Source organism: Cygnus atratus, chromosome 1 (assembly GCF_013377495.2).
Source record: "Cygnus atratus isolate AKBS03 ecotype Queensland, Australia chromosome 1, CAtr_DNAZoo_HiC_assembly, whole genome shotgun sequence".
Taxonomy (NCBI): Eukaryota; Metazoa; Chordata; class Aves; order Anseriformes; family Anatidae; genus Cygnus; species Cygnus atratus.
In genome coordinates this window covers 43,407,529-43,433,359 of record NC_066362.1, presented here as the reverse complement: position 1 = coordinate 43,433,359, position 25,831 = coordinate 43,407,529, and the positions used below count along the sequence as shown (strand labels likewise).

General features: G+C 45.0%; 1 protein-coding gene across 1 annotated transcript in view; it reads left to right on the top strand.

Moving 5' to 3' along the window:
• Nucleotides 1-25,831, top strand: part of TCF20 (transcription factor 20) — a 120,746-nt gene that overhangs the window by 64,903 nt on the left and 30,012 nt on the right. The window contains exon 3 of the mRNA XM_035544157.2: nt 12,033-17,687. Coding sequence (XP_035400050.1) covers nt 12,069-17,687 — 5,619 coding nt within the window. The 5' untranslated portion in view covers nt 12,033-12,068. The remainder of the gene's footprint in view (nt 1-12,032; nt 17,688-25,831) is intronic.

The following is a 25,831-nucleotide window of genomic DNA, read 5'->3' as shown; positions in this document are numbered from 1 at the left end:
GATAGAGACTGGGCTGAGACCAACCACCTCTTTCCTTTTCCACTACCTAAAATCAGGTAGCAAAAATGGTTTTTATGGCTCTTTTTGGTGAGATCTTTCTCAAAATAAATAAGCAAATTAATTGCTTGTTTAGCTTTTGGACTTCTGAAATGAAAACTAAAGATAATGTCAAGTATTTTTACTTCTAATAATGTTGATATGCTATGGTAGAAAACCTTGAATAGAAAAAATAGTGCTACTGAGGACACAAACACAACGTGAACAGAGTTGTAAGTTCTGAAATAATGCAGGAGAGACCGTTGTGTTTCACCCCTGGTAATGGGATCCTAATATATGGTTCTGTTTTTATCAGTTTCTCTTTTTTAATACTGATATTGTAACTCTTCTGACCTGGCTCCCCTCCTTTACAGTTCTCATCTCAATACCAGTCTTGACTGATGGGGAAATACCAATGTCTGTCCTCCAGTTACATGCTGGTGCGTCTGGGTCACGTCGCAGTGTCCTGCTATGCCGCTCCTTGCTCTCTTCAGCTGAGCCTTTCTGCTATTGCTTACCACTAAGTTATGCGTTGGTTGGTTTGAGGAAACTTGGAAATGCATGCGATTGTCTTCTCCGTGCCTTTACATGGGTTTCCTTTTGGTTTAAAAAAGAAAAAAAGAAAAAAAAAAAAAAAAAAAAAAAAAACAGAAGCCAAAACCAAAGACTCAAAAGTTGAAGCTGACCCGTAATCATAAGCCAATTCTGTTTAGCCCCGTTGGAGGGTAAGGTCAGTTCAGGATGTTCTGCAGTCTGTAATATGCTGCCTATTTGCCTTTGGAGAGAAAAAAAATTACCAACTCTTGAACTAGTTTGTGCTGCGTTTATGAGCAAAACAGCACAAGCAGTCAAACTTTGATTTTTAACTGGATGCAGCGAAGCACTTACGTTGCAGTACAGTTCACATTCTCGTGCTGGATTGACCTGGTGACGATGAGTATGCACAGGCTTTCCCAATGCTCCTTGTGTTTCTTATTTTTACCCTGGTGCTTATAGCTGGTGGTAGTACTTGGAAAAAACAGGGTTCCTGTCTGAAAGCCCCGGTTTGAAGTCCCTTTGGGACTTTGGGCTGTTCTCAATTTGAGAAACACAGTATTTCTTGCCTGAGTTGTGATGCAACAAGTACAGAAATGCAAGGAAAATGACTTTTCCTCCTCTTTGTAAGCACACAGCATGTATTTGTTCATCCTAATAACTGCATATGGAATGACTGTGTGTTTCATGCTAGAATACGATGATTTGTTTTGGAGGATTTTACTGGTCTGAACTCAGCCATCTAATTGCTAGTAAATTTCAAGTCGTAAACAGAGCCCTCAGATGAGCTCCGTGCTTAGCTGGGAAGTGCTCAGGGACCTGCTTCGTTAGAAGCTTTCATACGCTTTATTGGGAGCATTGTTCGTATCGCTTTTCCTGTAAAGCATACGTGCTGTAAACTGCCTCGGTAACAGCTTTTAACTGAACTAAAGACCAGGCACGGGGCTGGGAGAGCTGACGGTACAGGTGGCTGCTGGCCATACACAACATCGCTAACCACTGGGAAAAACGTACCCAGGGCTTGGAAGCTGAAAGAAGAGCGAGTGCTTCACGCCTTCCCGAACTTAAAGGGGTAAACCATTGGATGTCGCGATGAAATCTTTCTTTTAGATAGGTCTTGAGAAGCTTGATAGACACTTAGCAGGCGGTGAAATAAATGGGCCGAGCCCTGATACTCAGGGTGGTAGTGGGCTGTGTCCCAAGGAAGTGGCGCTGCATGTTTTGTGCGTAGGGAAAACTCAGCTGTGCCATCCTTACACCTTCCCTCAACGTCACTGCATGGGAATGGAGGAACGTTCCGTGCTTTCCTCGGCCTCTCATTTACCCGGAGTGCACAAAGAGGACTCTCCAACCACACAAAAAGGACGGATGTGGAATCGCGGGTCATTTGGTTTGCCTGCTCTGCTGGGGGACTGGCTTTGGTTGGTGATGACCCAGGGAGGCCTGCCGCAGCGTGGCTTTCTGGATTTCTGTCTCTGCCTCTCTGACTTGAGTCAGCGTCGTGTTTGCTGCGGTTTGGGGAACGGGCTGGTGAGTCCTGCTGTCTGATCTTTTCCCCTTTTGCTGCGGGGTGCTCTTCCCGTTCAGCGTCTTGCACCCGCCTCTGCTTCTTGTATCCCAGTCATCAGAGGCGAAACTCCTCTCCTGGGAATTGCTCAGTTGACTGCAGGTGGTTTGAATGATGGGATCATGCAGTTAAGATGGACAAGCTTGACTTGTCAGGTGTTCATTTTGTTTGTTTCCTTGCTGTTTGTTTGTTTTTGTCTTGGGGGGAATTAACATTTTCTGTATGCTTGAAAGGTGGCGTTTGTGGAATACCAAACACAATGGACATACCACATACAGTGGAGTTTTGGAAGGGTTGGTTGCTCGTACCCACTGCTGAAAGAGGCAAGGGGAAGTGAAGAGGTTAACTACGTGCGTCTCCTACAGCCTAATCAAAAACTTGTTGAAGTTGGTGGAAAAAGATGCATTGACTTCAGTGAATTTGGATGAGGCTCACAGGGAAAGCACACCTCTCAGCTCAGTAAGAAACAGGGTCAGGAAGTTCCTCAAGGCAGACAGGAGAGGAGTTAAGAAATAAACTTCCTTGCTTATAAACCACAGTTCTTTGGATAAAGACTTTTGTTAGGCTGTGTTTACTCACAAGATTTTCCTGACTAGATCCATGTGTACATTGCCAGTCTGAAACAAGCAAGGAGTAAGATCCTTCTGCCCAGTTAGTTTACAAGACATAAAGAATTAAATCAGAGCAACTCTGAAGGCAAAAGCTAATGGCTAGTTTTCATCGTCATCTTTCTAGCTTAAACAAGGTAGCAGACTCTTTGTTTTTTCACTGAACGTTTGGATGTTTTAAAGCAAGGGAGGAAACGCCATCTCATCTTTATGTTCTTTTAAGAGACCTCTACAACTACGTGAGCATTGTGGAGTGATTATATATAACCCATCATGCGTGATCTATGGAAATTGTCTCTATTTAGGCTCTTGGGGGAAGGCAGGATGGAGAAAGAAATAGTAGCCTTCTGTGATGGTGGTGGTGGCTGTTCAGTTTTTTTCCACCATGTTCTCCCCGAGGTACGGGATGAATGACTGCAGGGACCCAAACGTAACAGAATGATGGGGCTGATTCTCAGAGTAGCGGACCAGCTATGGCTCTCTCTGTCTTTGAAGTCTGAACTCTAGCATTTACAAAAATTATGCTCAGAGTGCAGCATCTTTGTTATCCTCTGCTAATTCGTATTTATAGAAGTATTCGTTCTTCTCCCGTGCTGAATTCATGTCGCTTCTTTGCCTTCAACTGTTAACTTCTTTATAATTCATTCGCTTTCTTCAGGACATGTGCTGTAGGCTAGGAGATGGACGAAGCTTCCGCTGCGTGTACACCATCAGCTTTGCAAGATTGTGTTTCCATCACCAGTTTCAGGTGCTGCTCAGCAATTTCACTGCGGTGATACTGAAATCCGCTGGGGAGGAGAAAGCTTTAGGCCCTGCTTGTGGGAAGATCTGCAGTTGTAGCTTCCTTGCTTCTGTGAAGTGCTTTTGCTCGTAGGAATTAATTTTGGTGTGGTGTGGTCTGACCGTTGTTGTCATGCGCTGCCTTTGGCTAGGGCAGCAGAGCTTAGGAGCACGGGGTTAAGCGTCCGCAGCTGGAAGTAGCGGGATGCAGTGTCTTGTTTCTTGATTACTATGGCCTCTGTTTATACCTTATAATTTCAGACATTTGACCAAAGGGGATTAGGAGTTTAATCACCTAATGCTTATGAAATAGACATGGAGAGAGGCTTCTGGAAGACTTTCATTGACTCCATGGGGAAGCTGGTGAGAATGAACCAACTGAAGTGCTTTAGGCTAAGGCTTAGAGATACAGGAGTGTAAAAGATCTGAACCTAAGGAGTTCTTACCTGTTTGCTCCAACACTACAGCGTGCTGCCTCCTCTTGGTCGTCTGTCTGTTGGGTATGCCAGCAAACCACAGTGAGGATGGCGCAAGAAGATGGGTAGTCTGAAAAAAATCAAAACAAAAAATTATTTTCCCTCCTCATGTTCTGTCAGTAAGCATCAGATGTATTTATCTGTAGGGTCAAGTCTTCCATAGCAGGAATGTTTGCAGGCTTTCCGCACCCAAATTACTCCTCAATCTTTGTTGCTTCAGGGGAATAAAGTACCAGCTTGAGAGGAGGGCTGGTAACCTTGGCTGGTGAAACTTGCAAGTGGCACAGTGCATAGCTACATTTCTTGTATCCTATTCTTAAAGGAATAAAGGTTATTGGCAAGAAGTTTGGAGGAGATAAATTTGAGTACGGCCTTTCTGCAGCGGGATGGTAACTGTTAAGTAGGTTGAGGTTGTGTCTCTCGCAGATTTTGTTGGTTTTGCATGTGATGTAACTGGGTTGTATGATCCTCAACAATGGATTTATCCTAATCAGTGGATTTAATTCTTGTATACAGCGTGTAACCTGTATTGTAATGAAGTTGCACATAACTGATAGAGATTTTGTGTTAATTTACTTCATTTGCCTTGAGGAGTTCCCAGGAGTCTTAGTTACAGGCTCATTGCACCAGGCATTGTAGAACAGAATGAAAAGGCTTGGTTGTGTGGACTACTTGGAATAGAAAAAACACGTATTGCTGCTTAAATATTTAATGTGTGACCTCTGCATTCATCTCAGCAACTTGTCATAATTTGAAGAGAGAATGCATTTAAGACTTTAAAGGCAGGGCTGCTACTCAGTATGAAGAATTTATAAAAAGTTAATTAAAAATAACGTGCTAGATTTTTTTTATAACTGCTGTATAGTTCTGAATATTTGTGATATTGGATTCATTTCTGCAATGCAAGTGAGAGCTTAGAGGTTCTATCTGGCAGCCCTGCTCACTCTTGTCTGCTCCCATCTTGCAGTTAATTGACTTCTTCTCTCTGCCTTAATTTTTGTAATTGGAAGGTGAGGTGAGAGTTGTGGTGCCGTTGCTGAATGTCCTGTCTCACATGTTGAGGAGCTGAAGAGCAGATCAGGAGCTGCCTTTGAACTGGTTGCTCGGCTCTCGGTGTGTTGCAGAAGCCAGCGGGATGTTTGTGTGGAGACATTGGCAATATGGGCGCAGGTGAATTTTCAGCGTGAGGCAAGTAATGAAGGGCCAAAACTTTTGGGAGAACTACTGAATTGCCTGAGGAATCTGCAGTCAGTTGGGAGAGAAGAAGGGAGGAGCTGAGGGTTCAGTATTCTTTACCCACCATCAAAATGAAAACTTGTTTGACTGTAAAGATGAAGAGCCTTTTAAATACGAACTTCCGATTTCAAGTGCACTTCACTAGCCATGGCACTTGAGCCATCCCTGCTGTGTCCGTTTTGCTGGTACAGATGTTTGTGTGCCGATACGGTGAGCGGGTCTGTCAGCTCAGAAATGGTTTTTTTCCCTTGCAAAAATGTTTCTCGACCATATCAGTTCCCTGGTCTGCCTTGCGACCTTAGCACTGTGAAGGAGGCTGGACCTCCTCATCGGGTGCACGGAGAACGGACCCTGCATGTGAGACTGGAGTCGTCGTTTTAATCTGTGACATAAAAATGGAATCTGAGTGACTTGCATAGCTTCTTCCTGACGGTCGCTGTTAAAAAATTTAGCTGGATAACTTTGAGCAGTCAGGTGGTGGGGTTTCAGGAGCTATTTGGTGCATCCGTGCTGTTGATTTAGACCGGGAACCAGTAATGTAGTAATAAGGTCAAATACATAAAATCAGGTAAAATTCTGCTAAACCTTGATCATTAGTTGCATTCCTCAAAATACATGTTTTCACAGCGTCACGATTTAAATACTAGCTTACAACAAAATGTTGTTCTTGTCAAGTTGTTCCTTTCATCATGTTTAGGAATATAAATTTAACGGCACGCTTCCATCAAAGCGCGGAGCTGAACTGGAGCTAGTGTTTTAGTTCTGGTCACGTAGGCAGAGAGTAAGGAAGACTTGCAAATGCAAAAAAATCTCTTTGGATATTTTAATTTGGTGCTATCAGTATGTTTAAAAAAAAAATGGGGAAAATTTTTTTTTTTGGAAAAAAAAAACATCCACAGTCAAGTAACAGCCACTGCAAGATTCTGATTTGCTTTGTTTGTTGATATGGTGCCTTTTATTACAGCAGCTGAATGCTCCAGGTTCTTGTATGTCTGTTCACATCTCCCCTGTGAGATAGGAAGATGCAATGACTCAGGCTTAGCGTTTTTTGTTTTTTTTTTTTTTGTGGCCACTTGGGGAAATATATGAAATAAGAAGTGAATCTAGGTCTTATCTAGCACAATAATCCCCAGAGCATTCCCCTCTCTCGACTGACAGAGCTCACTGCACTTTGTTCCTTCTGCCACACTCAGCTGTTCTTCACCCGTTCTGTGCGAAACATTTGCTGAATTGTTTGGATTTAAACTTACATATACTGACTTTTTAAAAAAAAAAAATTCTGTGCAGATATTTTTGTAAAGAAGGCATAGTGACTCTGTGAGCTGATGGAAACTAGAATCCGGTTGTCGAAACTTTAACTTATATGAGGAATCTTTTGATGAAGTTTGCGTTGGGCAGAACAAAATTCAGTTTTCATGTTACCAGTGTTGGCACTGATTGGCAAGACACTGCTAACTTGTGATGTTATTAGAAGCGTAAGCATTTATAGTAGCTACATATGTGTGTATTTAAGATGTTATTGTGACTCTTTATAGGATGTAAAATTCAGTTTTCAGTAACCTAATTAAATATTCTGGTTTAAACTTCCATTTTTACGTACTTTTGAAGACGGCTTGAAGTAAATACTTCAGCTGCCTCACTACTTTCTGCTACTCTATGAAACTGAAATGTCCTGTTTAAACTTGGGGTGGTGCAGTGAAGCTTTGTTGCTAGAGTGAATTGTGATGCCTTGGTTAGAGCCAGGTCTGACTGCAGTTTTCTCCAGAAGTAGTGCAGTGGTGAACGAGACAATCGGAGTTTCCTATGCGTTAGGCTGTTCTGTTTATTTGTAGTATACAAAAATAGCTTTTTGATGGAGCAGGATCCGAAACAGATTTGTAGAAAGGTATGAAGAAAATCTGTCTTGCAGCTCAGGCTGACCACAACTTTTTGAAAGATGTGAGCTATGAATGCTAGTGCTCGGACAAGCTGCTGACCTCTTGGAGTGCTGGCCACCTCAGTTTACTCTCACGTCACACCTAATGCTGAAAGCTCAGGCTACCTTTTTTCTTTTAAAAAGGCATCAAATGTAGGAGAAACAAGTTGAGTCTATTAATTAGTTAAATGTAGCCTTAGGTTCGATCCTTCAGTTCACTTGGTTGTGTCAGAGCTGAGTTGCCTTCACTTGAAAGCAGCGGATGAGGGAATGTTTCTTTTATAGCTGAGTACCTGCAGAAACGAGGCATAGCAACTTGGCCTTGACTGTGGAAGTGATTCTGAGTACATGGACATCTATTTTCCTTTTATTTTATGCTTAATTCGGATCCTGGAGGTTTGAGGTTACAAATGATGCTGCTGAGGTGCTTGTGCTGAAGTTCTGGAATGGCTGGGAGTTTTGGTTGAGGGTACGTATGGTCTGCAACTTTAAGAAGATGGAGTGAGGAAGGAAGGACAAAAATTGTCTTGGTTTGTACAGGTGGTGACTAGAAATGGTTGTGGAGATGTGTGTATGCTCTCTTACTTGCACAGCATTTAGCAAATAAGTCTATTTTAATCAGAAGCCTGGACGTGTACCATTTAAAAAACACAATGGTTTGCGTGCACCATGGAAAATGCATCTTAATGTTTGTCGCCTGTCTGTAATTATGCTTTCTTTTCTGAACATCATGCTAGGAAGAGAGGTCTTTGACAGATCAACGAAAATACATTGTGTTTGGCTGCTTCCTGAGACTTCTCTGCACAGATGGGTCGCAGTAGTCAACCCAAAGCTAAAGAAAATTTAACGGAGCAGAAAGGCCTCGCTTACCTCCTACAGAAGGAGGCGATGCTCGTTTGGTTTGTTCTTTTATAGGTAGGCTTATTGTTAAGAATTAAGCATAGCCCCACAGTATTTTGTCATTTAGTTCACTCATTGTGAGCTGTCTGTCTGTAGTGCTGGCATCGATGTGACGTGGGAAAATCTGGGCAGCTGTCCAGTATCTATCCAGCCTTCAGTAATAGGGACAAAAAAAATTTGAAGATCTGTATGGCTTTTAAAAACCTAGCACAGGTTGCAGAAAATCATTTCACGTGGTAATCTTGGTGTGGGAGGACTGACGGACCCTGTTAATCATCAGTGGCTGGGCAGTCTCACAGACATGCAGGAATCACAAAGATGTTTGCATGCTGTTGGCTGCCACTTGGTCACGCTGCTCGTGGTAGGATCAGAATACGGTAGCTCCATGTTTTTGGGAACTCCCACATTAACAAATTTGTTCTGCAAAGGTGTTTCAGATGATTAAACCAGAAACAAAATCTGCATTGCAGATGTGCTTAGAAATAAGTTCACATAACTCAGATTTCATAACTGAGGCTATTTCTTTATCAACCACAAGAACTCATAGTACGGTTCCTTCGTTCCTACCAGGTTGAAGACAAAAATTTTGGTTACTGGGATATTTGGGAAGAAACAACCATCGGAGCAGAGTGAAACAGCTTAGCCTAGTAAATGTAGTTTGTAGTTTTTGGATGGATCTGCTTAGATGGCTGTAAAGCTACAGGCTATAAATACTGGAGGAGAATTACGAGGCTTTGTTGGTAAGCTGCACGCACCTGTAGTGAGAGTGTAGGTGTGATGCTGGAGTAGTGAAAGCTGTGCCAGAACCTTCTCTTTCCTTCGAATAAACGCAGGCAGTTTTGGATGTTTTTGTTGCGTGTGTTGGTAGATGCTGTAAATGTGTGCAATTTGTGGCTGTTGGTGGAGTGCTTTTTTGAAGGTGGGACTTCACCTCTTCTGCTGGGGATGAAGTTACGGACGTGTACCACTGTGGTGTAGCCTTTAGTCAGCAGTTGGTGCATCATTCTTTGGAGTTCCTGCATGTGGAGGAGTATGTACCAGCTGAAAATACTCTGTTAACGCTGCTGGCAAAACTTTAATCTAATAAACGTATATATTTTTATTCCTGTGGATCTAGGTAGGCTTTGAAGGCCTCTTCATCTGTCTGAATGTATCTTATTAACAGAGCTTGCCTATGGAATTATCCTTGGTGGTTTTGCTGAGAAGACAGCACTTAGATCTGAGCACTTTGCCGTGCTGTTATTATTAAGAAAGATTATTACAATAGGAATTGTAATAGTCCTGTATTTATAGTACATTAATGACAGGAAATGTGCTACAGGTCTTAAGTTACCAATGATGTAATGGAGTGAAGCACCTCCTGTGTTTTTTATACCTGTTATTAATGAAATGCCTTTTTCCTTTTTTTTTGGCTGCTATTCTGCTGGTTGTATTTCTTAAGTTCCTTATGAGATATTCAAAAGAAGTGTTGTGCTGAGGAAGAATGGAAAACAGAGCATTTGCTTAGGGCATCAGCGATTCAAGTTTACCTGACCAAAAATTTTTATTTATTTGTCAGGGTAAGAAGCCAAGATTAGAAATATATAAATATTCTCACTGTTTTGAGTTTTGCATCTTCTGAACTAAATAAATACTACATGCTATGGTAGTGTGAGATTATGGAGGGTACACATCTGTGCCTCAGGTTGATCATTTCTGGATCACTGTTCTTAAAGGTATTGTATGGTATCCTGTGCTGATTCCTTTCCATAATGTAATTAAAATTATACTTCCTAAATAGTGAGGAAGTTTTCAGAATGTTTCCTAGCGCCGTTAACATTGGTATGTTGGTGGTTTCCCAGCCCTTGTTAGTATTATTGTAGAAGAATGAATTTCATCAAAGATGAAAGCTTTTGCATGATGCAATGCAAAAGAGGCTGCCCGAGACCTCGCTCGGGCTATGCAAAGGAAGCGTTATTGAAGTCACATTTAAAAACTAGCGTGAGATTCTGTGGGAGCCTGTGATGAGGATGGAAATGTTGTTGTTATGAGAAGAGGATGCAAAGCACGTGAGCGCTGGGAGCTGCGTGCAATCTCCGTACTACAGGAGTGTTGCTGATGGCAGAGCCCCAAACTGCTTATCTGGGGAAGCTGCTTTCTAACACCTGCCACTTGCAGTAGCCGTTCTCTTACCTTCGGTTTGATAACTTCCTTCTATTTCTGTAGAGGTTTTCTTCCCTGTTTTTATTTTGTCTGATTGCTCACCGTAAGAGCTGCTTATACAAAAGGGGAGAAAGAAGCTTGTATTAGCTGTCACAGCTTTCGGGGCAGGAGCTTCAAACTGACAAAAAAAAAAATAATAAAATAATTCAGAAAAGTGAGCTTTCCCAGAAGAAACGCGAACTGGACAGATCACCACATTGTGGCACTTATAAAAGTGTTATTCATGTGATGCATGTAGTCTTTAATATCCTTTTTTTAAAAAAAGTGGAAGTTAGCAGAACACCAGACCTCTCTTACAGTGTAACGCTTCATTGCCGTTTTAATCTTATCCTCTAATATTTTGAAGCTGACTTCCTAGAAGGGGCCAGGCAGAAACAGAAGTATCAGCGGTTTGATAGTTCCCTTCTGGTTCTAGTAAATGGTTCGTGCAGCTTGATGACCAGAAGAGCATTACCAAAAGAAGGCTGCGACACAAGGATGCCTGAGTTATCAGAAAGAGGTTGTGGAGACATGTTTTGAGGAGGTTTGGGTTTTTGTGCGTGCCATAGCCTGCACAGCCAAATAAGTAGAAACCCAGATATAACCAGGTTGCCCTTCTGAAACTCCCTAACGGTGGAGTTAGATGCTTCCATATAAGATGCATCTTAATAGTAAAATCCTGAGAGGCATATGGAAAAAGGGCACAATGCCACACACAGCCTGCATCTTCTTATTTGTGTGCCTGTTTTCCTGGAGCTCTTTAGCGATCTTCTGCTGGAACAAAACTTCAAATGCAAAACCAGGCTTTAATTCTGAGTGCGTTCGGTTGGCAGTGACGAGCACAAAACACGACTGAATGAGAAGATACAATGGAGGCAAGTATTCTAGCAAGCTTCCCGTCTGAGGAGCTAGGGTTGGGTCTGCTGGAAAAGTGTGCGCGTTGTCTTAGCGTTTACTTAAAGAAAGTAGTCTCTCCAGGTGGATTTATCCAGCTTGTTTTCAGGAAGGGAAAGCTGCGAGGTCTCAGGAACAACTTGCTTTTATCATTTGTTTGTTTTGTCGTTTTTTATTGTGTTTATCGTACTGAAGTCCTGAGGATTAAATTGTAGACACCTTTGGTCAAGTAGAGTGGGCTGGTTCTGACTTCCCATCTTTTAAAACAAAGCGGGTGTTGGGGGAGGATGAGGATATTTCTTGTCTTGCGTTGTTGGTTTTCACCTAAAAGCCTCACCAGAGGAGTCAGGAGGCGGCGATGTCTTTGAGCACGCTGGTGCCAGTTTTTCCGCAGGTTCCCATAGGCCCTATTCCCTGGAATACCTTGGTTGGAGCTTTAGTCAGCTCTGTCTTGAGTGTAATCGAGCTCTTTGAGCGAAGGGTAGGCCTTTGGAAATTGTTTCAAGGGTGGTTTGAGACTGTTCCATGATTCTTCTTGTTAAATCTTTCCACATAATAGCAAAATAGTTGATTACTCCCAGCATTAGTCATAGGGAATAGCTGGGGGATGAGCACTGCTCTCCTTCGCTGAGCAAAACACTGCTGGAAGCTTGTCTCTGCATGTAAACAGACCCTGTTAGTGACTGACTGCAGGGAAATACTAATGCTGAAAACCTGCTCCAGCTGGTGGTAGGCTACAAACTTGCATTTTCTTGGGAAGTAGTGCCTCCTGCTACTTTTGCTCCCTAGAATGACTGAAAGGTGCGAGCGGAGGGGATAAAACAGTGGGACTGAGCAGCGCTGTTGACGTGACTGGGAGATGTGGATGCTATACCTTTCTTTTTTTCTTTTTCTCCCCCCTTTAGGAGGGCTTTCGAGCTGTCGCTCTGCTGCTGAACAGCATGCAGTCCTTTCGGGAGCAAAGTAGTTACCACGGAAACCAGCAGAGCTACCCGCAGGAAGTGCACGGTTCCTCCCGACTGGAAGAGTTCAGCCCCCGCCAGCAGGCCCAGATGTTCCAGAGCTTTGGAGGAGGCGCCGGCAGTGGACGTCGTGGAGCAGCAGGAGCCTCGACAGCAATGCCTGGTGAGAGCTCTGGCCATCAGAGCTACCAAGGTTTCAGAAAAGAAGCAGGAGAGTTTTACTACATGGCTGCCAACAAAGATCCAGTGGCGTCAGGAGGGCAGCAGCCACCTCAGCGCAGGCCTTCTGGACCAGTGCAGAGCTATGGGCCCCCTCAAGGGAGTAGCTTTGGGAGTCAGTATGGGAGCGAGGGACACGTGGGCCAGTTCCAAACACAGCATTCAACCCTCGGGGGCGTATCCCACTATCAGCAGGACTATACCGGTCCTTTCTCTCCGGGGAGTGCCCAGTATCAGCAGCAGGCTTCTAGTCAGCAGCAGCAGGTGCAGCAGCTGAGACAGCAGATCTATCAGTCTCATCAGCCCTTGCCCCAGGCTTCCAGCCAGTCTGCTTCTAGCACCTCGCACTTGCAGCCGATGCAGCGTCCGTCTACCCTGCCTTCCTCTGCTTCTGGCTACCAGTTACGAGTGGGTCAGTTCAGCCAACACTACCAGCCGCCTTCGTCGTCCTCCTCCTCCTCTTTCCCCTCCCCGCAGCGTTTTGGCCAGTCAGGACAGAATTACGATGGAAGCTACAGCGTGAATTCTGGGTCGCAGTACGAAGGCCATGCCGTGGGTTCCAATGCACAGGCGTACGGGACCCAGTCAAACTACAGCTTTCAGACTCAACCGATGAAAGGCTTTGAGCAGTCTAAGCTGCCCCAAAGCGGGCAGCAGGGGCAGCAGCAACAGCACCCGCCTCAGCACGTAATGCAGTATTCAAACGCTGCCTCCAAGCTCTCTCTTCAAAGTCAAGTGGGACAGTACAGCCAAACCGAAGTTCCTGTAAGGTCACCGATGCAGTTCCACCAGAACTTCAGTCCGATCTCTAACCCATCTCCTGCTGCATCTGTGGTTCAGTCCCCAAGCTGCAGCTCCACCCCTTCTCCCCTCATGCCGGGTGGAGAAAATCTCCAGTGCGGGCAAGGCAACATGTCCATGGGTTCTAGAAACCGAATCCTGCAGATGATGCCTCAGCTTAGTCCTACACCATCTATGATGCCGAGTCCCAATGCTCACGCAGGGGGATTCAAGGGGTTTGGGCTGGAAGGACTGCAGGAGAAAAGGCTCACAGATCCCGGGCTGAGTAGCCTGAGTGCTCTAAGCTCTCAAGTGGCCAACCTGCCCAACACAGTCCAGCACATGTTGCTTTCGGATGCCTTGGCACCTCAGAAAAAAAGTTCCAAAAGGTCATCCTCTTCAAAGAAGGCCGATAGCTGCACAAACTCAGAAGGCTCCTCCCAGGCAGAGGAGCAGCTCAAGTCTCCCCTGGCAGAGTCCCTTGATGGGGGCTGTTCCAGTAGTTCCGAGGACCACGGGGAAAGGGTGAGACAGCTGAGTGGGCAGAGCACGAGCTCAGACACCACCTACAAAGGGGGTAACTTGGAGAGATCCAACTCCTCACCAGCACAAGGCTCTCAGAACGAGCCATCAAAACTCAGCACCAGCCCTGCAGCTAGGGAGGATGTGGCCTCCCCTGATGGGAAGGAAGCTGTAGTGGCAGTGGAAAATGCCCCAAAAGTGAACGAAAAGGCAGTTGGAGTGATTGTCTCCCGGGAAGCCATGACAGGAAGAGTAGAAAAGTCAGGTGGACAAGAGAAACCTGCACAAGATGATGCTTCTACAGCCCCGCAGGCTCCAGCTAGTGCTAGTGGTGGTACAAAAGAATCTGGGCACGCAGGGCCACAGCCAGAAGCTCAAGGAGGAAGCAAAGGGAGCAAAAGTGGAGATAACACTAACCACAATGGAGAGGGGAACAGCCAGCCTGGCCACGCGGTTGTTGGGTCAAACTTTCCTGCGAGAACAGAACCTTCCAAATCTCCTGGCAGTTTAAGATACAGTTACAAGGATAACATAGCGGCAGGTATACAGAGAAATATCGGCGGCTTTCCGCAGTATCCTGGCCAAGAAAAAGGGGATTTTCCCGGGCACAGTGAGCGCAAAGGCCGGAATGAGAAGTTTCCCAGCCTCCTACAGGAGGTCTTACAGGGTTACCACCATCATCCAGACAGGAGGTATTCTAGGAATGCACAAGAACATTCTGGGATGGCCGGGAGTTTGGAGGGAGCCATGAGGCCCAACATCTTAATTAGTCAAACCAATGAATTGACCAATAGAGGCCTCTTAAATAAAAGCATGGGGTCTCTCCTGGAAGGCCCTCACTGGGGTCCCTGGGATAGGAAGTCTAGCAGCGCAGCTCCTGACCTGAAACAAATAAATCTAGCTGATTACCCTCTTGCTAGAAAGTTTGAGGTGGAGTCTCAGTCTTCTGCCCATGAAGCGGGAGCGCTCTCGGAGAGGAGATCAGTGATCTGTGACATATCTCCATTAAGGCAGCTTGTCAGAGATCCCGGTCCTCACCCCATGGGGCACATGGGTCCTGAGGCCAGAAGTGGAAGGAGCGAACGTCTTGCCCCTGGCTTAAGCCAGTCGGTAATACTCCCTGGTGGCATAGTATCCATGGAAACAAAAATGAAAGCTCACAGTGGGCAAATAAAAGAAGAAGATTTTGAACAGTCAAAGAGCTCAGCTAGTCTTAATAATAAAAAGACAGGAGACCATTGTCATCCTGCTGGCATCAAGCACGAATCTTTCCGAGGCAATGCTAGCCCTGGAGCTGCGGTCTCCGATTCTGCTTCAGACTACATTCCTCAGCAGGAGAGCAGGTCGACGCAGATGAGACGAGCACCTGGCAGGACTGGAAGCAGCAGGGGGAAATCACCTTCTCAATATCACGATCTTGCTGATAAGCTGAAAATGTCACCAGGCAGAAGCAGGGGCCCGGGAGCAGATCTGCACCACATGAACCCCCACATGACACTATCTGAAAGAGTTAACAGGGGTTCCTTGCATTCTGCTTACCCTCAGAATTCAGAAGGCTCGTCTTTGGCTGCAGCATATCACGCAAATGCCAGGCCTCACGCTTTCGGTGACCCGAACCAGAGTTTAAATTCCCAGTATCATTACAAGAGACAGATATACCAGCAACAGCAAGAAGAATACAAAGATTGGGCAAGCAGCGCTGCTCAGGGTGTGATTGCTGCAGCTCAGCACAGACAGGAAGGAGCAAGGAAGAGCCCAAGACAACAGCAGTTTCTGGACAGAGTAAGGAGTCCCTTGAAAAATGACAAGGATGGAATGATGTACCTTCAAGGCAGCTCTTATCACGATACTGGAAGCCAGGAGCCCGGGCGCTGCGTTATGGGGAGCGACAGTACTCAGAGCAAGTGCGCCGACCTGAAGCACGGTAACCAGAAGTTGCAGCAACACGAGTCTGGTTGGGACCTCTCTCGGCAAACTTCTCCTGCCAAAAGCAGCGGGCCTCTAGGAGCAGCCAACCAAAAAAGGTTTTGCCCTCAAGACAGCGATGGGCATAGACGAGAGGAATCTTCAGATTTGCCCAAGCCTAGTAATGCCATGCTCAGGCTCCCTGGCCAGGAAGACCAGTCTCCTCAAAATCCCTTAATTATGAGGAGGAGAGTCCGTTCTTTCATCTCGCCTATCCCTACCAAAAGACAGCCACAGGATATGAAGAACAGTGGCAGTGAAGATAGAGGGCGAATGATGACTTCAGCAAAAGAGGGAGCTGATAAAACCTACAATTCCTATGCCCATTCATCTCAAAGCCAAGATGTTGGCAAGCCAGTTGGAAAGGGAGATTCCTTCAAGGACCTGCCAAGTCCTGATAGCAGGAATTGCCCTGCTGTTTCCCTCACAAGCCCGGCTAAGACCAAAATATTGCCCCCAAGAAAGGGGCGAGGATTAAAACTGGAAGCTATCGTTCAAAAAATCACATCTCCCAATATTAGGAGAAGCGTTTCCACCAACAGTGCTGAAAGCGGTGCAGATACCGTCACCCTTGATGACATCCTGTCCCTTAAGAGCGGGCCTGAAGGAGGAAGCGTGGCTGGACACGGGCCAGAGGCTGAGAAGAGAAAAGGAGAGATGCTTTCAGATCAAGTGGGGTCAGCGAGCCAGGATACAGCTAGCGAAATAACTCTCCCACGGTCCTCAGAAGAGTGGCAGAGCAACGAGGACGATAAAACCAAGAAAGAGACCCCCGAAACTGCCAGTGTTAGTAAAGAAGGAGCAGGATCCGGCGCGGCAGCGCCACCTTCTCAGAAGTCAGGCGGTCAGGGAAGGTCCGATGGCTCTGTAAGCGGAGCTGGAGCTCTGGCCTTTCCAGACTCAAAAACAATTTCCCCTTCCGGTGTGTTTACTTCTGAACCAAACCCAAAGGCTGAGGAAAAAGACGGAGATGTGACGAACATTTCGCCCAAGCCAGATGGTTTTCCCCCAAAGGGATATTTTCCCTCTGGAAAGAAAAAGGGGAGGCCGATTGGGAGCGTGAACAAGCAGAAGAAGCAGCAGCAGCAGCAACAACAGCAGCAGCAACAGCAGCAACAACTGCCCCCACCCCCGCCGCCCCCACCTGTACCTCCGCAGTCTGCAGAAGGGGTAGGTGGTGGCGAGCCAAAGCCGAAGAGGCAGCGGAGGGAGAGGCGAAAACCTGCAGCACAGCCGCGGAAGCGGAAGCCTAGGCGGGCTGCTCCGATCGTGGAGCCTCAAGAACCAGAGATCAAGCTTAAATACGCTACCCAGTCTGTAGATAAAACTGACTCCAAGAATAAGTCCTTTTTCCCTTACATCCACGTGGTGAACAAGTGTGAATTAGGCGCTGTGTGCACAATCATTAACGCGGAGGAAGAGGAGCAGAACAAATTGGTGAGAGGCCGGAAAGGACAGAGGTCTTCGACACCCCCTCCCAGCAATGTGGAGAGCAAAGTGCTGCCCACCTCAACTTTCATGCTGCAGGGCCCTGTAGTAACAGAGTCTTCTGTCTTGGGGCATCTGGTTTGCTGCCTGTGTGGCAAATGGGCCAGCTATCGTAACATGGGTGACCTCTTTGGTCCTTTCTACCCCCAGGATTACGCAGCCACCTTGCCCAAGAACCCGCCTCCAAAGAGGGCCACGGAAATGCAGAGCAAGGTCAAGGTACGGCACAAAAGTGCTTCTAATGGTTCCAAGACAGATACGGAAGAGGAGGAGGAACAGCAACAACAGAAGGAACAAAGAAGCCTAGCTGCTCATCCCCGCTTTAAGAGGCGGCACCGCTCTGAGGACTGTAGCGGAGCCTCTCGGTCACTTTCAAGGGGAGCTTCTTGTAAAAAAGCAACCACTGAGGGTGGCAGTGGTGGTGAAAAGACTCCTTTGGACTCAAAACCCTCTATGCCCACTTCAGAAGGTGGCACTGAGCTGGAGTTACAAATTCCTGAACTACCTCTTGACAGCAATGAATTTTGGGTCCATGAGGGTTGTATTCTCTGGGCCAATGGGATCTACCTGGTCTGTGGCAGGCTCTATGGGCTGCAGGAAGCTGTGGAGATTGCAAGAGAGATGGTGAGTACCAAAACTTACTATGCCCTTTTTGTTTGTTTGCAATAAATATACCATTTGAAATACTGTTTTTTCCTTGTTCTTCTCTCATGTTTTTAATTATCATCTTTCACCTGTAAGCAAATCTCTAGCACTGCCTGTCCGGATCAGATGGATTTTTCAGGCATCAAAAAGCTGCATGCATATTACCTACTAGAAGTTCTGGATGTCCAAAAGCTTTCTCATGACTACAGTGATCACTTTCTTTATTGTGTCCTGTTAGATATTAATACTCACCAGGGCTGGTCTTGGAGTTGTACAGTGAAAAGACAAGTGGCAGAGGACACAAGTTGCAGCAGATGAGATTCTAATTCAATAATGGGCAAAAGAAATCAGTGAGGGTGGTTCAACATTGGCATAGGGGAGGGGGACTGACAGAAGTTGTGGAGTATCTGTTCTTGGAGATGTACAAATTGGACTGGACAAGGCCCTAAGCAACCCACTGTACCTCTGAAGTTGGATCCAGCTTCAAAGATGGCTTTGCTTTGAGCAGGGGTTTAGACCAGACATCTACAGAGGTCCCTTCCAACCTAAATTATTCTGACTGTAACACGTATTATACAACTTCAGGAGAACTCACAGTCCCTGCAAAATAAGGTCGATAAAGTGGAAAGGCGTAGAGGTCTGTAAACTGAGTGCAACGTGGGTGGTTTGACTGTTGATGAGTTCCATGTCAGTTACCCCAGATGTCATACTGATTGATAAGGGACTTTCTCCCAAGTGCGAGTACACAACGAGAGAGGAGAGATGTAAAATCGAGCAGGGACAAAGGGAGAGCCTTATTCACCATCCCGTGGTTGTGGATGGAGACAATCATTATTGATTATCTGAGACAGAAGCTGACACTTTAAAACCACAGCTATTTGGCTTTCCGTGCCATTATCAGCATGCTACAACCCTTTATCGCTACCTTTTGCATTATGCTTTCTGTCCTGGGCCAGATCATGGAAGAGATGTGAGATTACTTTTCCTGTTACCTTCAGATTCTCCTCTTTCTGAGCAGCGCTAGGATCCAGTTTTTATTTTCTTTTCTCTCTGCATTGTTATATGCAGCTCATTTCCTCCCCATGAGCTTTCCTCTACAACTTTGATTCCCAGCTTGTTCTGCATTTTCACTCACTGTTCTCTGACAGTAATTACATGCTTCTTTGCCCTAACTTGATTTGGCCTGCATTCTTGTTTCTAGCTTCTCATTAAACAAAGTCAGTTAATTTCATTTGGTTTTCACCAAGTAGTGTCTGTGTGCTGAGTTTCTCATCTCTGATAATTGCAAGGTTTCTTTCAGGTTCTCCACTGTCAGTTGGATTTTACTTACGGCATGACGAGGCTTTCATGTGTCTTGTAGTTCACCAGTACTTTCAGTTTGGATCTCGCCAGCCTCTTTTTTTCCCTTTTTCCTGTTCCCAGGGTGTGTTTATGATTTATGATTGTCTTTCCAATAGCAAATGCCTTCTCCACAATTCTTGAACCACTCGAGTTGTCCTTCAGTAATCCTCCTTGTGTTCTGTACCTGCAAAAGGTGTTTGCCCATCAGAATATCAGGCCTGTGTCAATGGGCTCTAATCAAACTTGTCAAATAGTAGCCCATTATCCACAACATTGTTACATGGTTCTCTCCTGTTCTGTTTCGCACCTAGTTCTTTCTCTGTATGGGATCTTGGCGACTTTCTTTTTCTGGCTGAATACACTTTGGCCTACTCTTTATCACTTTCTTCCAACAGTTATGATCATCTCCTTGTCACAAATCGAATTTCTTGCTTCTCTTCTTAACCCTTTCATCTGCCCTTATGGCACCGTACAGCAATATCCCCTTATCTCTCTTGAACCTGCTGTCCTTTCTCTCTGCCTTTTTCCTTTAATCACTCACTCAACTCTCAGCATTTTTTCACTCGTAGTAACCTGTAGACACAAGTGTTTCACATTTTTAAAAGAGGTGTACAGAATGCCTGTGGCCTCTCTTGCCTTTGCAACTACCTCTTCATTTCCTTTCCTTTTTTTTCATCTCAGAATTCTTTGAGAGCATTGTCTGGTGCTCTTGTCCTCCACCGTGGCTTCAATTGTGCTTTACTACAATTGTAATCAGTGTTTACTGTGATCTCTTCCTAGCTAAAGTTCAGATCCAGTTCTTCATTTTCCTTCCTCTGTCAGCTACATTTGTCACTATCAGCTGTGCCGCTCTTGAAGCGTTGTTCCACCTCGTTTCCTGGCCGTGTCCTCTTTTGATTACCTCTTTTCTCTCCACTGGTTTTGCAGAGGCTGTTGTTCATTACTCCCTGCTTTTTGTGTGGCTTGCTGAGAGGTCCTGCTTGCGCTTTCCTCACCCTTATCCTGGATTGCCAAGTCTTTGGGTAACTTTTGGTAGCCTGCTTGCTTTATTCTAGGCTTGTAGAGCCTTCTTTTTGCTCCAGATCCGTGCTTTTCTATCACAAGCTTAAAAACTCGAATTCATGGTGAGGTCTCGTACTCTCACTTCAAATGTGTCTTTTAATCTACATCATCCTTAATCCATCCTCTGCCATCTTGTTCTGACTTTGAATCTGAGCAACAAGAATATTCTCATTTGATTTTATTTTTTTCTAATTCTTTCCATGTAAAGCTGTAAGAAATACTGCCTTCTCTTTGTGTACGAGATGCAGTACATATCCTGTTAGTGCTTACCCCTGTTCTGTCTGGGGCTGTGAACTTTTAGACAGGGACCATTTGTGTGCACGTCTTGTTATGCTGTGTCTTACACAAACACGGTAACAGATGTCCTAGCTGAATGCTGGGCTCTTCATTATGTTGGTAAAAGTAATCGGTCTTTTCCTTCACCTCTGTCACAAATAATGGAATAGGGTGCTTATTTTTTTTCCCTTCCTAGCAGCATCTCTTTTTTCTTAACCTTTTTATTCTACTGTAGCAAATAGTGCTGTGTTCTTCCCTGGGAGCTGCGTGCCCTCCCCTCCTGATTGAGGAGAGGGTTACGCGCAGCACAGAGCTGGCAGTCGGGGTATCAAGAGGTGTGCCTGCCACAGGCCGTCCTCGGGCAGTGGAAAGGCTGCGTTGAACTAGACTCTCTTTTGCCCTGCTGCCTGAGGACAGCCTTCTGGCTCCGACAGCTGATTTCCCATGCTTGTTGCGTGTGTTCTTTCTATACTTCCTCCTTGCTTTGTAAGTGCATTTTCTCTTTCTTTCAGCTGACATGCAGTTCAGCAGTGCTAGAGTGTCCTGGAAAAGCAGACGTGCAAACCACACAGCTGCTTGCTGGCAGGAGAGAGGAGATAAATGTGTGCATGAGCATTTGGTAATCTAGGTCTTAGATTTGGTCTAGGGAAAGGGAAGACATTAGTTTACGGCACATGAAGGGATCGTGACCTTGGAAGTGAACAGTTCATATATGTAATGCGTTCTGTGCAAATAAAATACTGCCGTAGTTCCAAATTCATGTAAACTGTTTGGAGTAGCTACAAAGGGTGAATGCATACTAAATTTAAACTGCATCCGTACCATTAGATGAGCTGAAATATTTTCTTTAGCGATCTGTCTCTCTTGCTGTTCCTTGTGCAGCATCCTACTGTAGAAATAAGAAACGTAAACTGCTGGTCTCATGCCATAAACCATGGTGGTGGTCTAAGTAACCCACCCAGTGTTTCTTCTCACACCAACTCACCTGTGTTGTTTTCTTTTCCCCGCTCTTACATGGAACCTTATTATAGATTATTTTTTTTGAAATGCCTCCTATCCTTCCTTGCTTTGAAGAATCAGCAAAGAATCTGAAGTGTTTCTCTTGCTATGTTAAACTTTCTGCTCCTTATACAAGTAAATGTCTGTGCCGTATGGCTGCCAATGTTGATCTCGTTGAAGGCTTAAAATGTACGTGTGGTTGCTCAAGGTTCTAGTTGTACCAAATACTGCAGGAGAAATTGAGATGAGAAAGTATTTTCTTTCAAAAAAAAAAAAGTTTTGTCAAACTGCAGTGACTTTCTTGAGCTTTGAGCTTTCCTTAAAGGCTTATTTTACCCTGGACTGAAAATGATGTGAATGCATTATCTTCTAATCCAGCTGGATTTCAAAGCAGCAGAACCTTTATTGAAGCCCAGAGAAGGCACTTCATTTGCCCCAGAGGGCTTCTCGTTTCTGAGAACATGAAGAGCTGGTTGGATAAACAGGGCTGATTTAGATGCAGAATGCCTTAAGCCTTCTTATTTTGAGTTAGAAATTGGATACCCCAGCAGATGGGACCTACCTGCCGAGCAGTCTGTGTTTCTCTCATCATGCTGGTCATCGGACCGCGGTGAGGTGCTCGCTGGCCTTCTTGCCCTTCTTGCTATTAGACATTCTGGGTTCCAAGGCTAATGAAATCTGGAGTAGAGAAACTGCCACCTCCCTAGTGCTGGAGGGACGTGTTGCCTAGAGAATGCCTGCTTTCAGGTGTTGGAGGTGGTCAGGCACCATGGTTTGGACCAGGTAAAATTGATCATTAATTAGAGAATTGGGGTGAGATCTTTGCCTTATGGTATAGGGAACCTTATGGCTGCTATTCCTGCACAAGATTTGAGAATATTTAAGGATTCCTGGCCCTATCTGATAAGATACAGGATATCCATATTCTTCCTATGTGGATTTTTTTGGGGGTGTCTATTCTTACAGTCATGTCAAGCCATCTCTTTGCACGTATAAATACAGAAATCTAACAGTGGCGTGCCCTTTACTATAGATAAATTGAAGGACAGTAAAGAACAGTTTCTTGCCTTGATCATCATCTCTTTGTTTTCCTACTCGTGAGAAACTGTTGCAAGATGAAATTTTGGTTACCTTTGAAACTGGCAAAATTACCAAGCCACTTTGTAGTCCTCAGCAGATTTACTGTTCATAAGAATTGATGGTTTCTGTTCTCAGCATTAAATTTAAGAAGCTGTAGGTAAAGAGAAAAATAACTCTAAGAAGGTTCTTTGGGTTACACGTTCAGTTGCAGAGCCCAAGGAGAGAGTGAGTTTTACCGTTGCTTTCTAAAAGGCTGTTCACCAGGAGGTGGTATGCTGTGGCTTGGATTCTTTTTTATAAAACCCCTTTTTTTTCTTAAGGCGAAGGCTCTGACCTAGCACAGGTGTTGGTTCTAGGTGTTCCCCCTCTGCCATCACTGTCTGAATTGACCTTGATGAATGTAAATCTAGCTCTTGGTTCTGCCACCAGTGCTCTGAAAGGAAAACTTGTTTATCCCTGTATTAAAAAGTCTAAAGAATCTAATGCTTTTCTTGTCAATCTCTGCTTCATTCCCAGCTTGAGGAATCTTTTAATCCTCATACGTAGAAGGAAGTCCTTGAACCTTCTGGCTCATGTTCAGTGTGCCTTTGTTAGTCTGTGGGGCTGGAGATAGGTTTGTATAGGCTTTCCAGATTTCCCAGAGAACAGCATCTGGTTTTACACAGAAAGTTGTTCTTGATCACTTCAAACTCGTGCTAGCTGATCTCCCAGAGCATCTGTCTGTGGAAATCTGTGCCATAAAGGAATAAGGATTGCCTACGTATAATAACTTAGTTTACTCTGTTGCTTTCATAGAACCATTTTCTCATCTTTACCTCTGCCTTTCGGGACCCTAGTTGTAAGTCGGGTAAAGAAAGGTCCCTAGAGGGATCACTGGGTATTAAGCTATTTATATTCCCAGATTTGGGAAACCAAAACCTGACCAAAATGCTCCTACGTGCTATAAGTAATTGCTTTTAAAAGGTTCCTAACTGCTTGGTAATCAGATGCCTAAGCTAGGGAACACGTATGAACCGAGAAAACTGCGGAAGGTGAGCTACTGCTGGCAAAACAAAGCAAACCAGTTCCTAGTCCCAGAAACCTACGTGGTGTAGTGCCAAGAGTCTGAAGGTGCCAGTTTTATTTTGAACGTCTCACTGGGCGCAGGTGTGCTCTGCTATCCCCAAGGCAGGCTAGAGGAGAGCTGCTGCCAAGAGGGGTGATCCTGCTTCATCCTCTTTGAAAGCTGCTCCCTCCCGCCATTGCCCTTGTGCTATCTACCAATCGCACGTTTACCCAGTGGTGGTTTTTGTTTTTTATTGCTTTTATTTTTATGTTTTAGCTAGCTAATCGATCAGAAGACCGATCCCACACCCCTGTCTGTCCTGCCAGGTCAGCCATCTCCATCCGCTTACTCTCTGGACCACGTTTGCTGTCCCTGACTGGTGAGGGCCTTTTCCCTGGTGGCTGTAACCATGAGATCTCCGTTTAGCCATAACGTAAAACTGGTACCACTACTAAGAAGTGTTATACTCCCACAGTGCTACTGAGTGTTGGGAGATGAATGTTGACCTCTTATTCATTATCCTTCTTTTTACAGAAGAAAAATGTGCAGCACCTGACGTGTTTTTTTCTTAATTTTTCCTTGCCAAAAGCCTATCAAGTGAAGTTTGGCATCGGGTCAGGGTTCAGCTGAAATAATAATCTGCTGCTTCAGTCTGCCACGTGCCTGACAAATACAGGAAGGAAAATCTGTGTTTCTTATACCCAGACTTGTAATATTAAGGAGAAATTTCCAGAGGAGGAAGAAGTGACACTGGAGCTTGTTAATTTTCTGCTGTGAAAAAAGGGAAACCAGTAACAAATTTAAAAGCTACCTGTTAGCAGTGGTTGAAAAAGGGGTGGACTGAGAACGTTGCCTATCTCTCTGTCAACAGCTTTTAGTGTGCTTTAACCCCACAAGTGAGGAGTGCCACAGAATCTCGAGGCACCTTCCACAATTACCCTTGGAGTGATCAAGTTCTTGGTTTTCTTTGATGGACAGTGTCTGAACACCCAGTTGGATCAACTGAAAATGTGCTCTTTTTTCTTGAAGACAGCCCTTAGTACAATTAGCCTAGCATTTCTTTTCATTCCTCAAGAAATGGCAGCGTCCTTAGTATTCTTCTGCAGCGCTACAAAAATACGGAAGCACGAAATTTCTGGTAGAGCAGAAATTCTGAAAGACAGGCTGAATAATGCATTTCTGATTCGGTTTTCTCAGAAAAGCATTGCCATCTGCTGCGCTACTGAAACTGTCTGTGCTGTCGTGACTCCTGGTCTGTGAGTGTGTGTGCCACCACAGAGAAGAGAGCCTGGTAGGAGCCCCTGTTGTATCTCAGTTCGCTGCCTGCCTCTGGTAGGGACCTGGAGGTGTGAATGAATAGTGCTACGGTGCTTCGGAGCTCACAGCAGCTCCGTGTATTGGTATCACAATCCTCAGCTGCCAAGGAGGTGAGCAGACAGAATCTACGTTTACGTTTCTAATGCATATATTTCAATGTCTCAAGTGATTGAAAGCCATTAATTATGCTGGGGAGATAAAGCTTGCTTTCCTTGGCTTTATCACGAGTAGAAATTGAGTAAAATTGATGCAGCGTATTGGTGACCATGGCTTGTAGGTGGCAGGAAGCATGTTTTGCTCGAGGTCTCATGTAAAGATGACATTAGGAGGAGAGGAAAGACTTCTCCTCTATCAGCCTTTTGTGTGGGGGCAGAGGAGATAAAGGGTAAGTACAGGGAAGTCATTTCTGCGTGTGTTCAGCTGCCTCCTTTGCCATTAGTCTATCCTGAGGTGTGGGCATTACGGCTGCTGACACGTGCTTTTATATTCCACTGTTTGTCTAGCACGTGGAGTGAGGAAAGCAGGGAAGAGATTTACTAACAATAGAGCACTGGGAAAGAATGGGATGTTTAACTGCTTACATTAGCTGTAGCCAGGAGCACTGGAAACTTTTGTATGTAAAATGCAGCTTGCTTATTCCACAGTTGTGGCCTTTCTATAAAGCATCAGGGATCCTTGAACTCTATGTACAATTTTCACCTAAAAATATATTTAAGTAACTTTAACTCCTAAGAAGCTCTTCCAAATGTGTATGGGCCTTCTCTGTGCAGAAGATTTCTAAACAAAGCTTCAGAGCTTTTTGCCTGGCTCACACAATCCCTTTTGTCTGACTTAAGTTGCCAAACTCTTGTTAAATTCTCAATAATGAGTGAATACAACCCATTTACGCATCTTTTTGGCCTGAATCTTTTTAAGCTGTGCTGGCAAAAAGGTTGCAAGATTTCCAAAAATTGGGGAGGAGTGTTGTTGTGCTGTTAGTGTTTTTGTTTTAACTTAATGAACT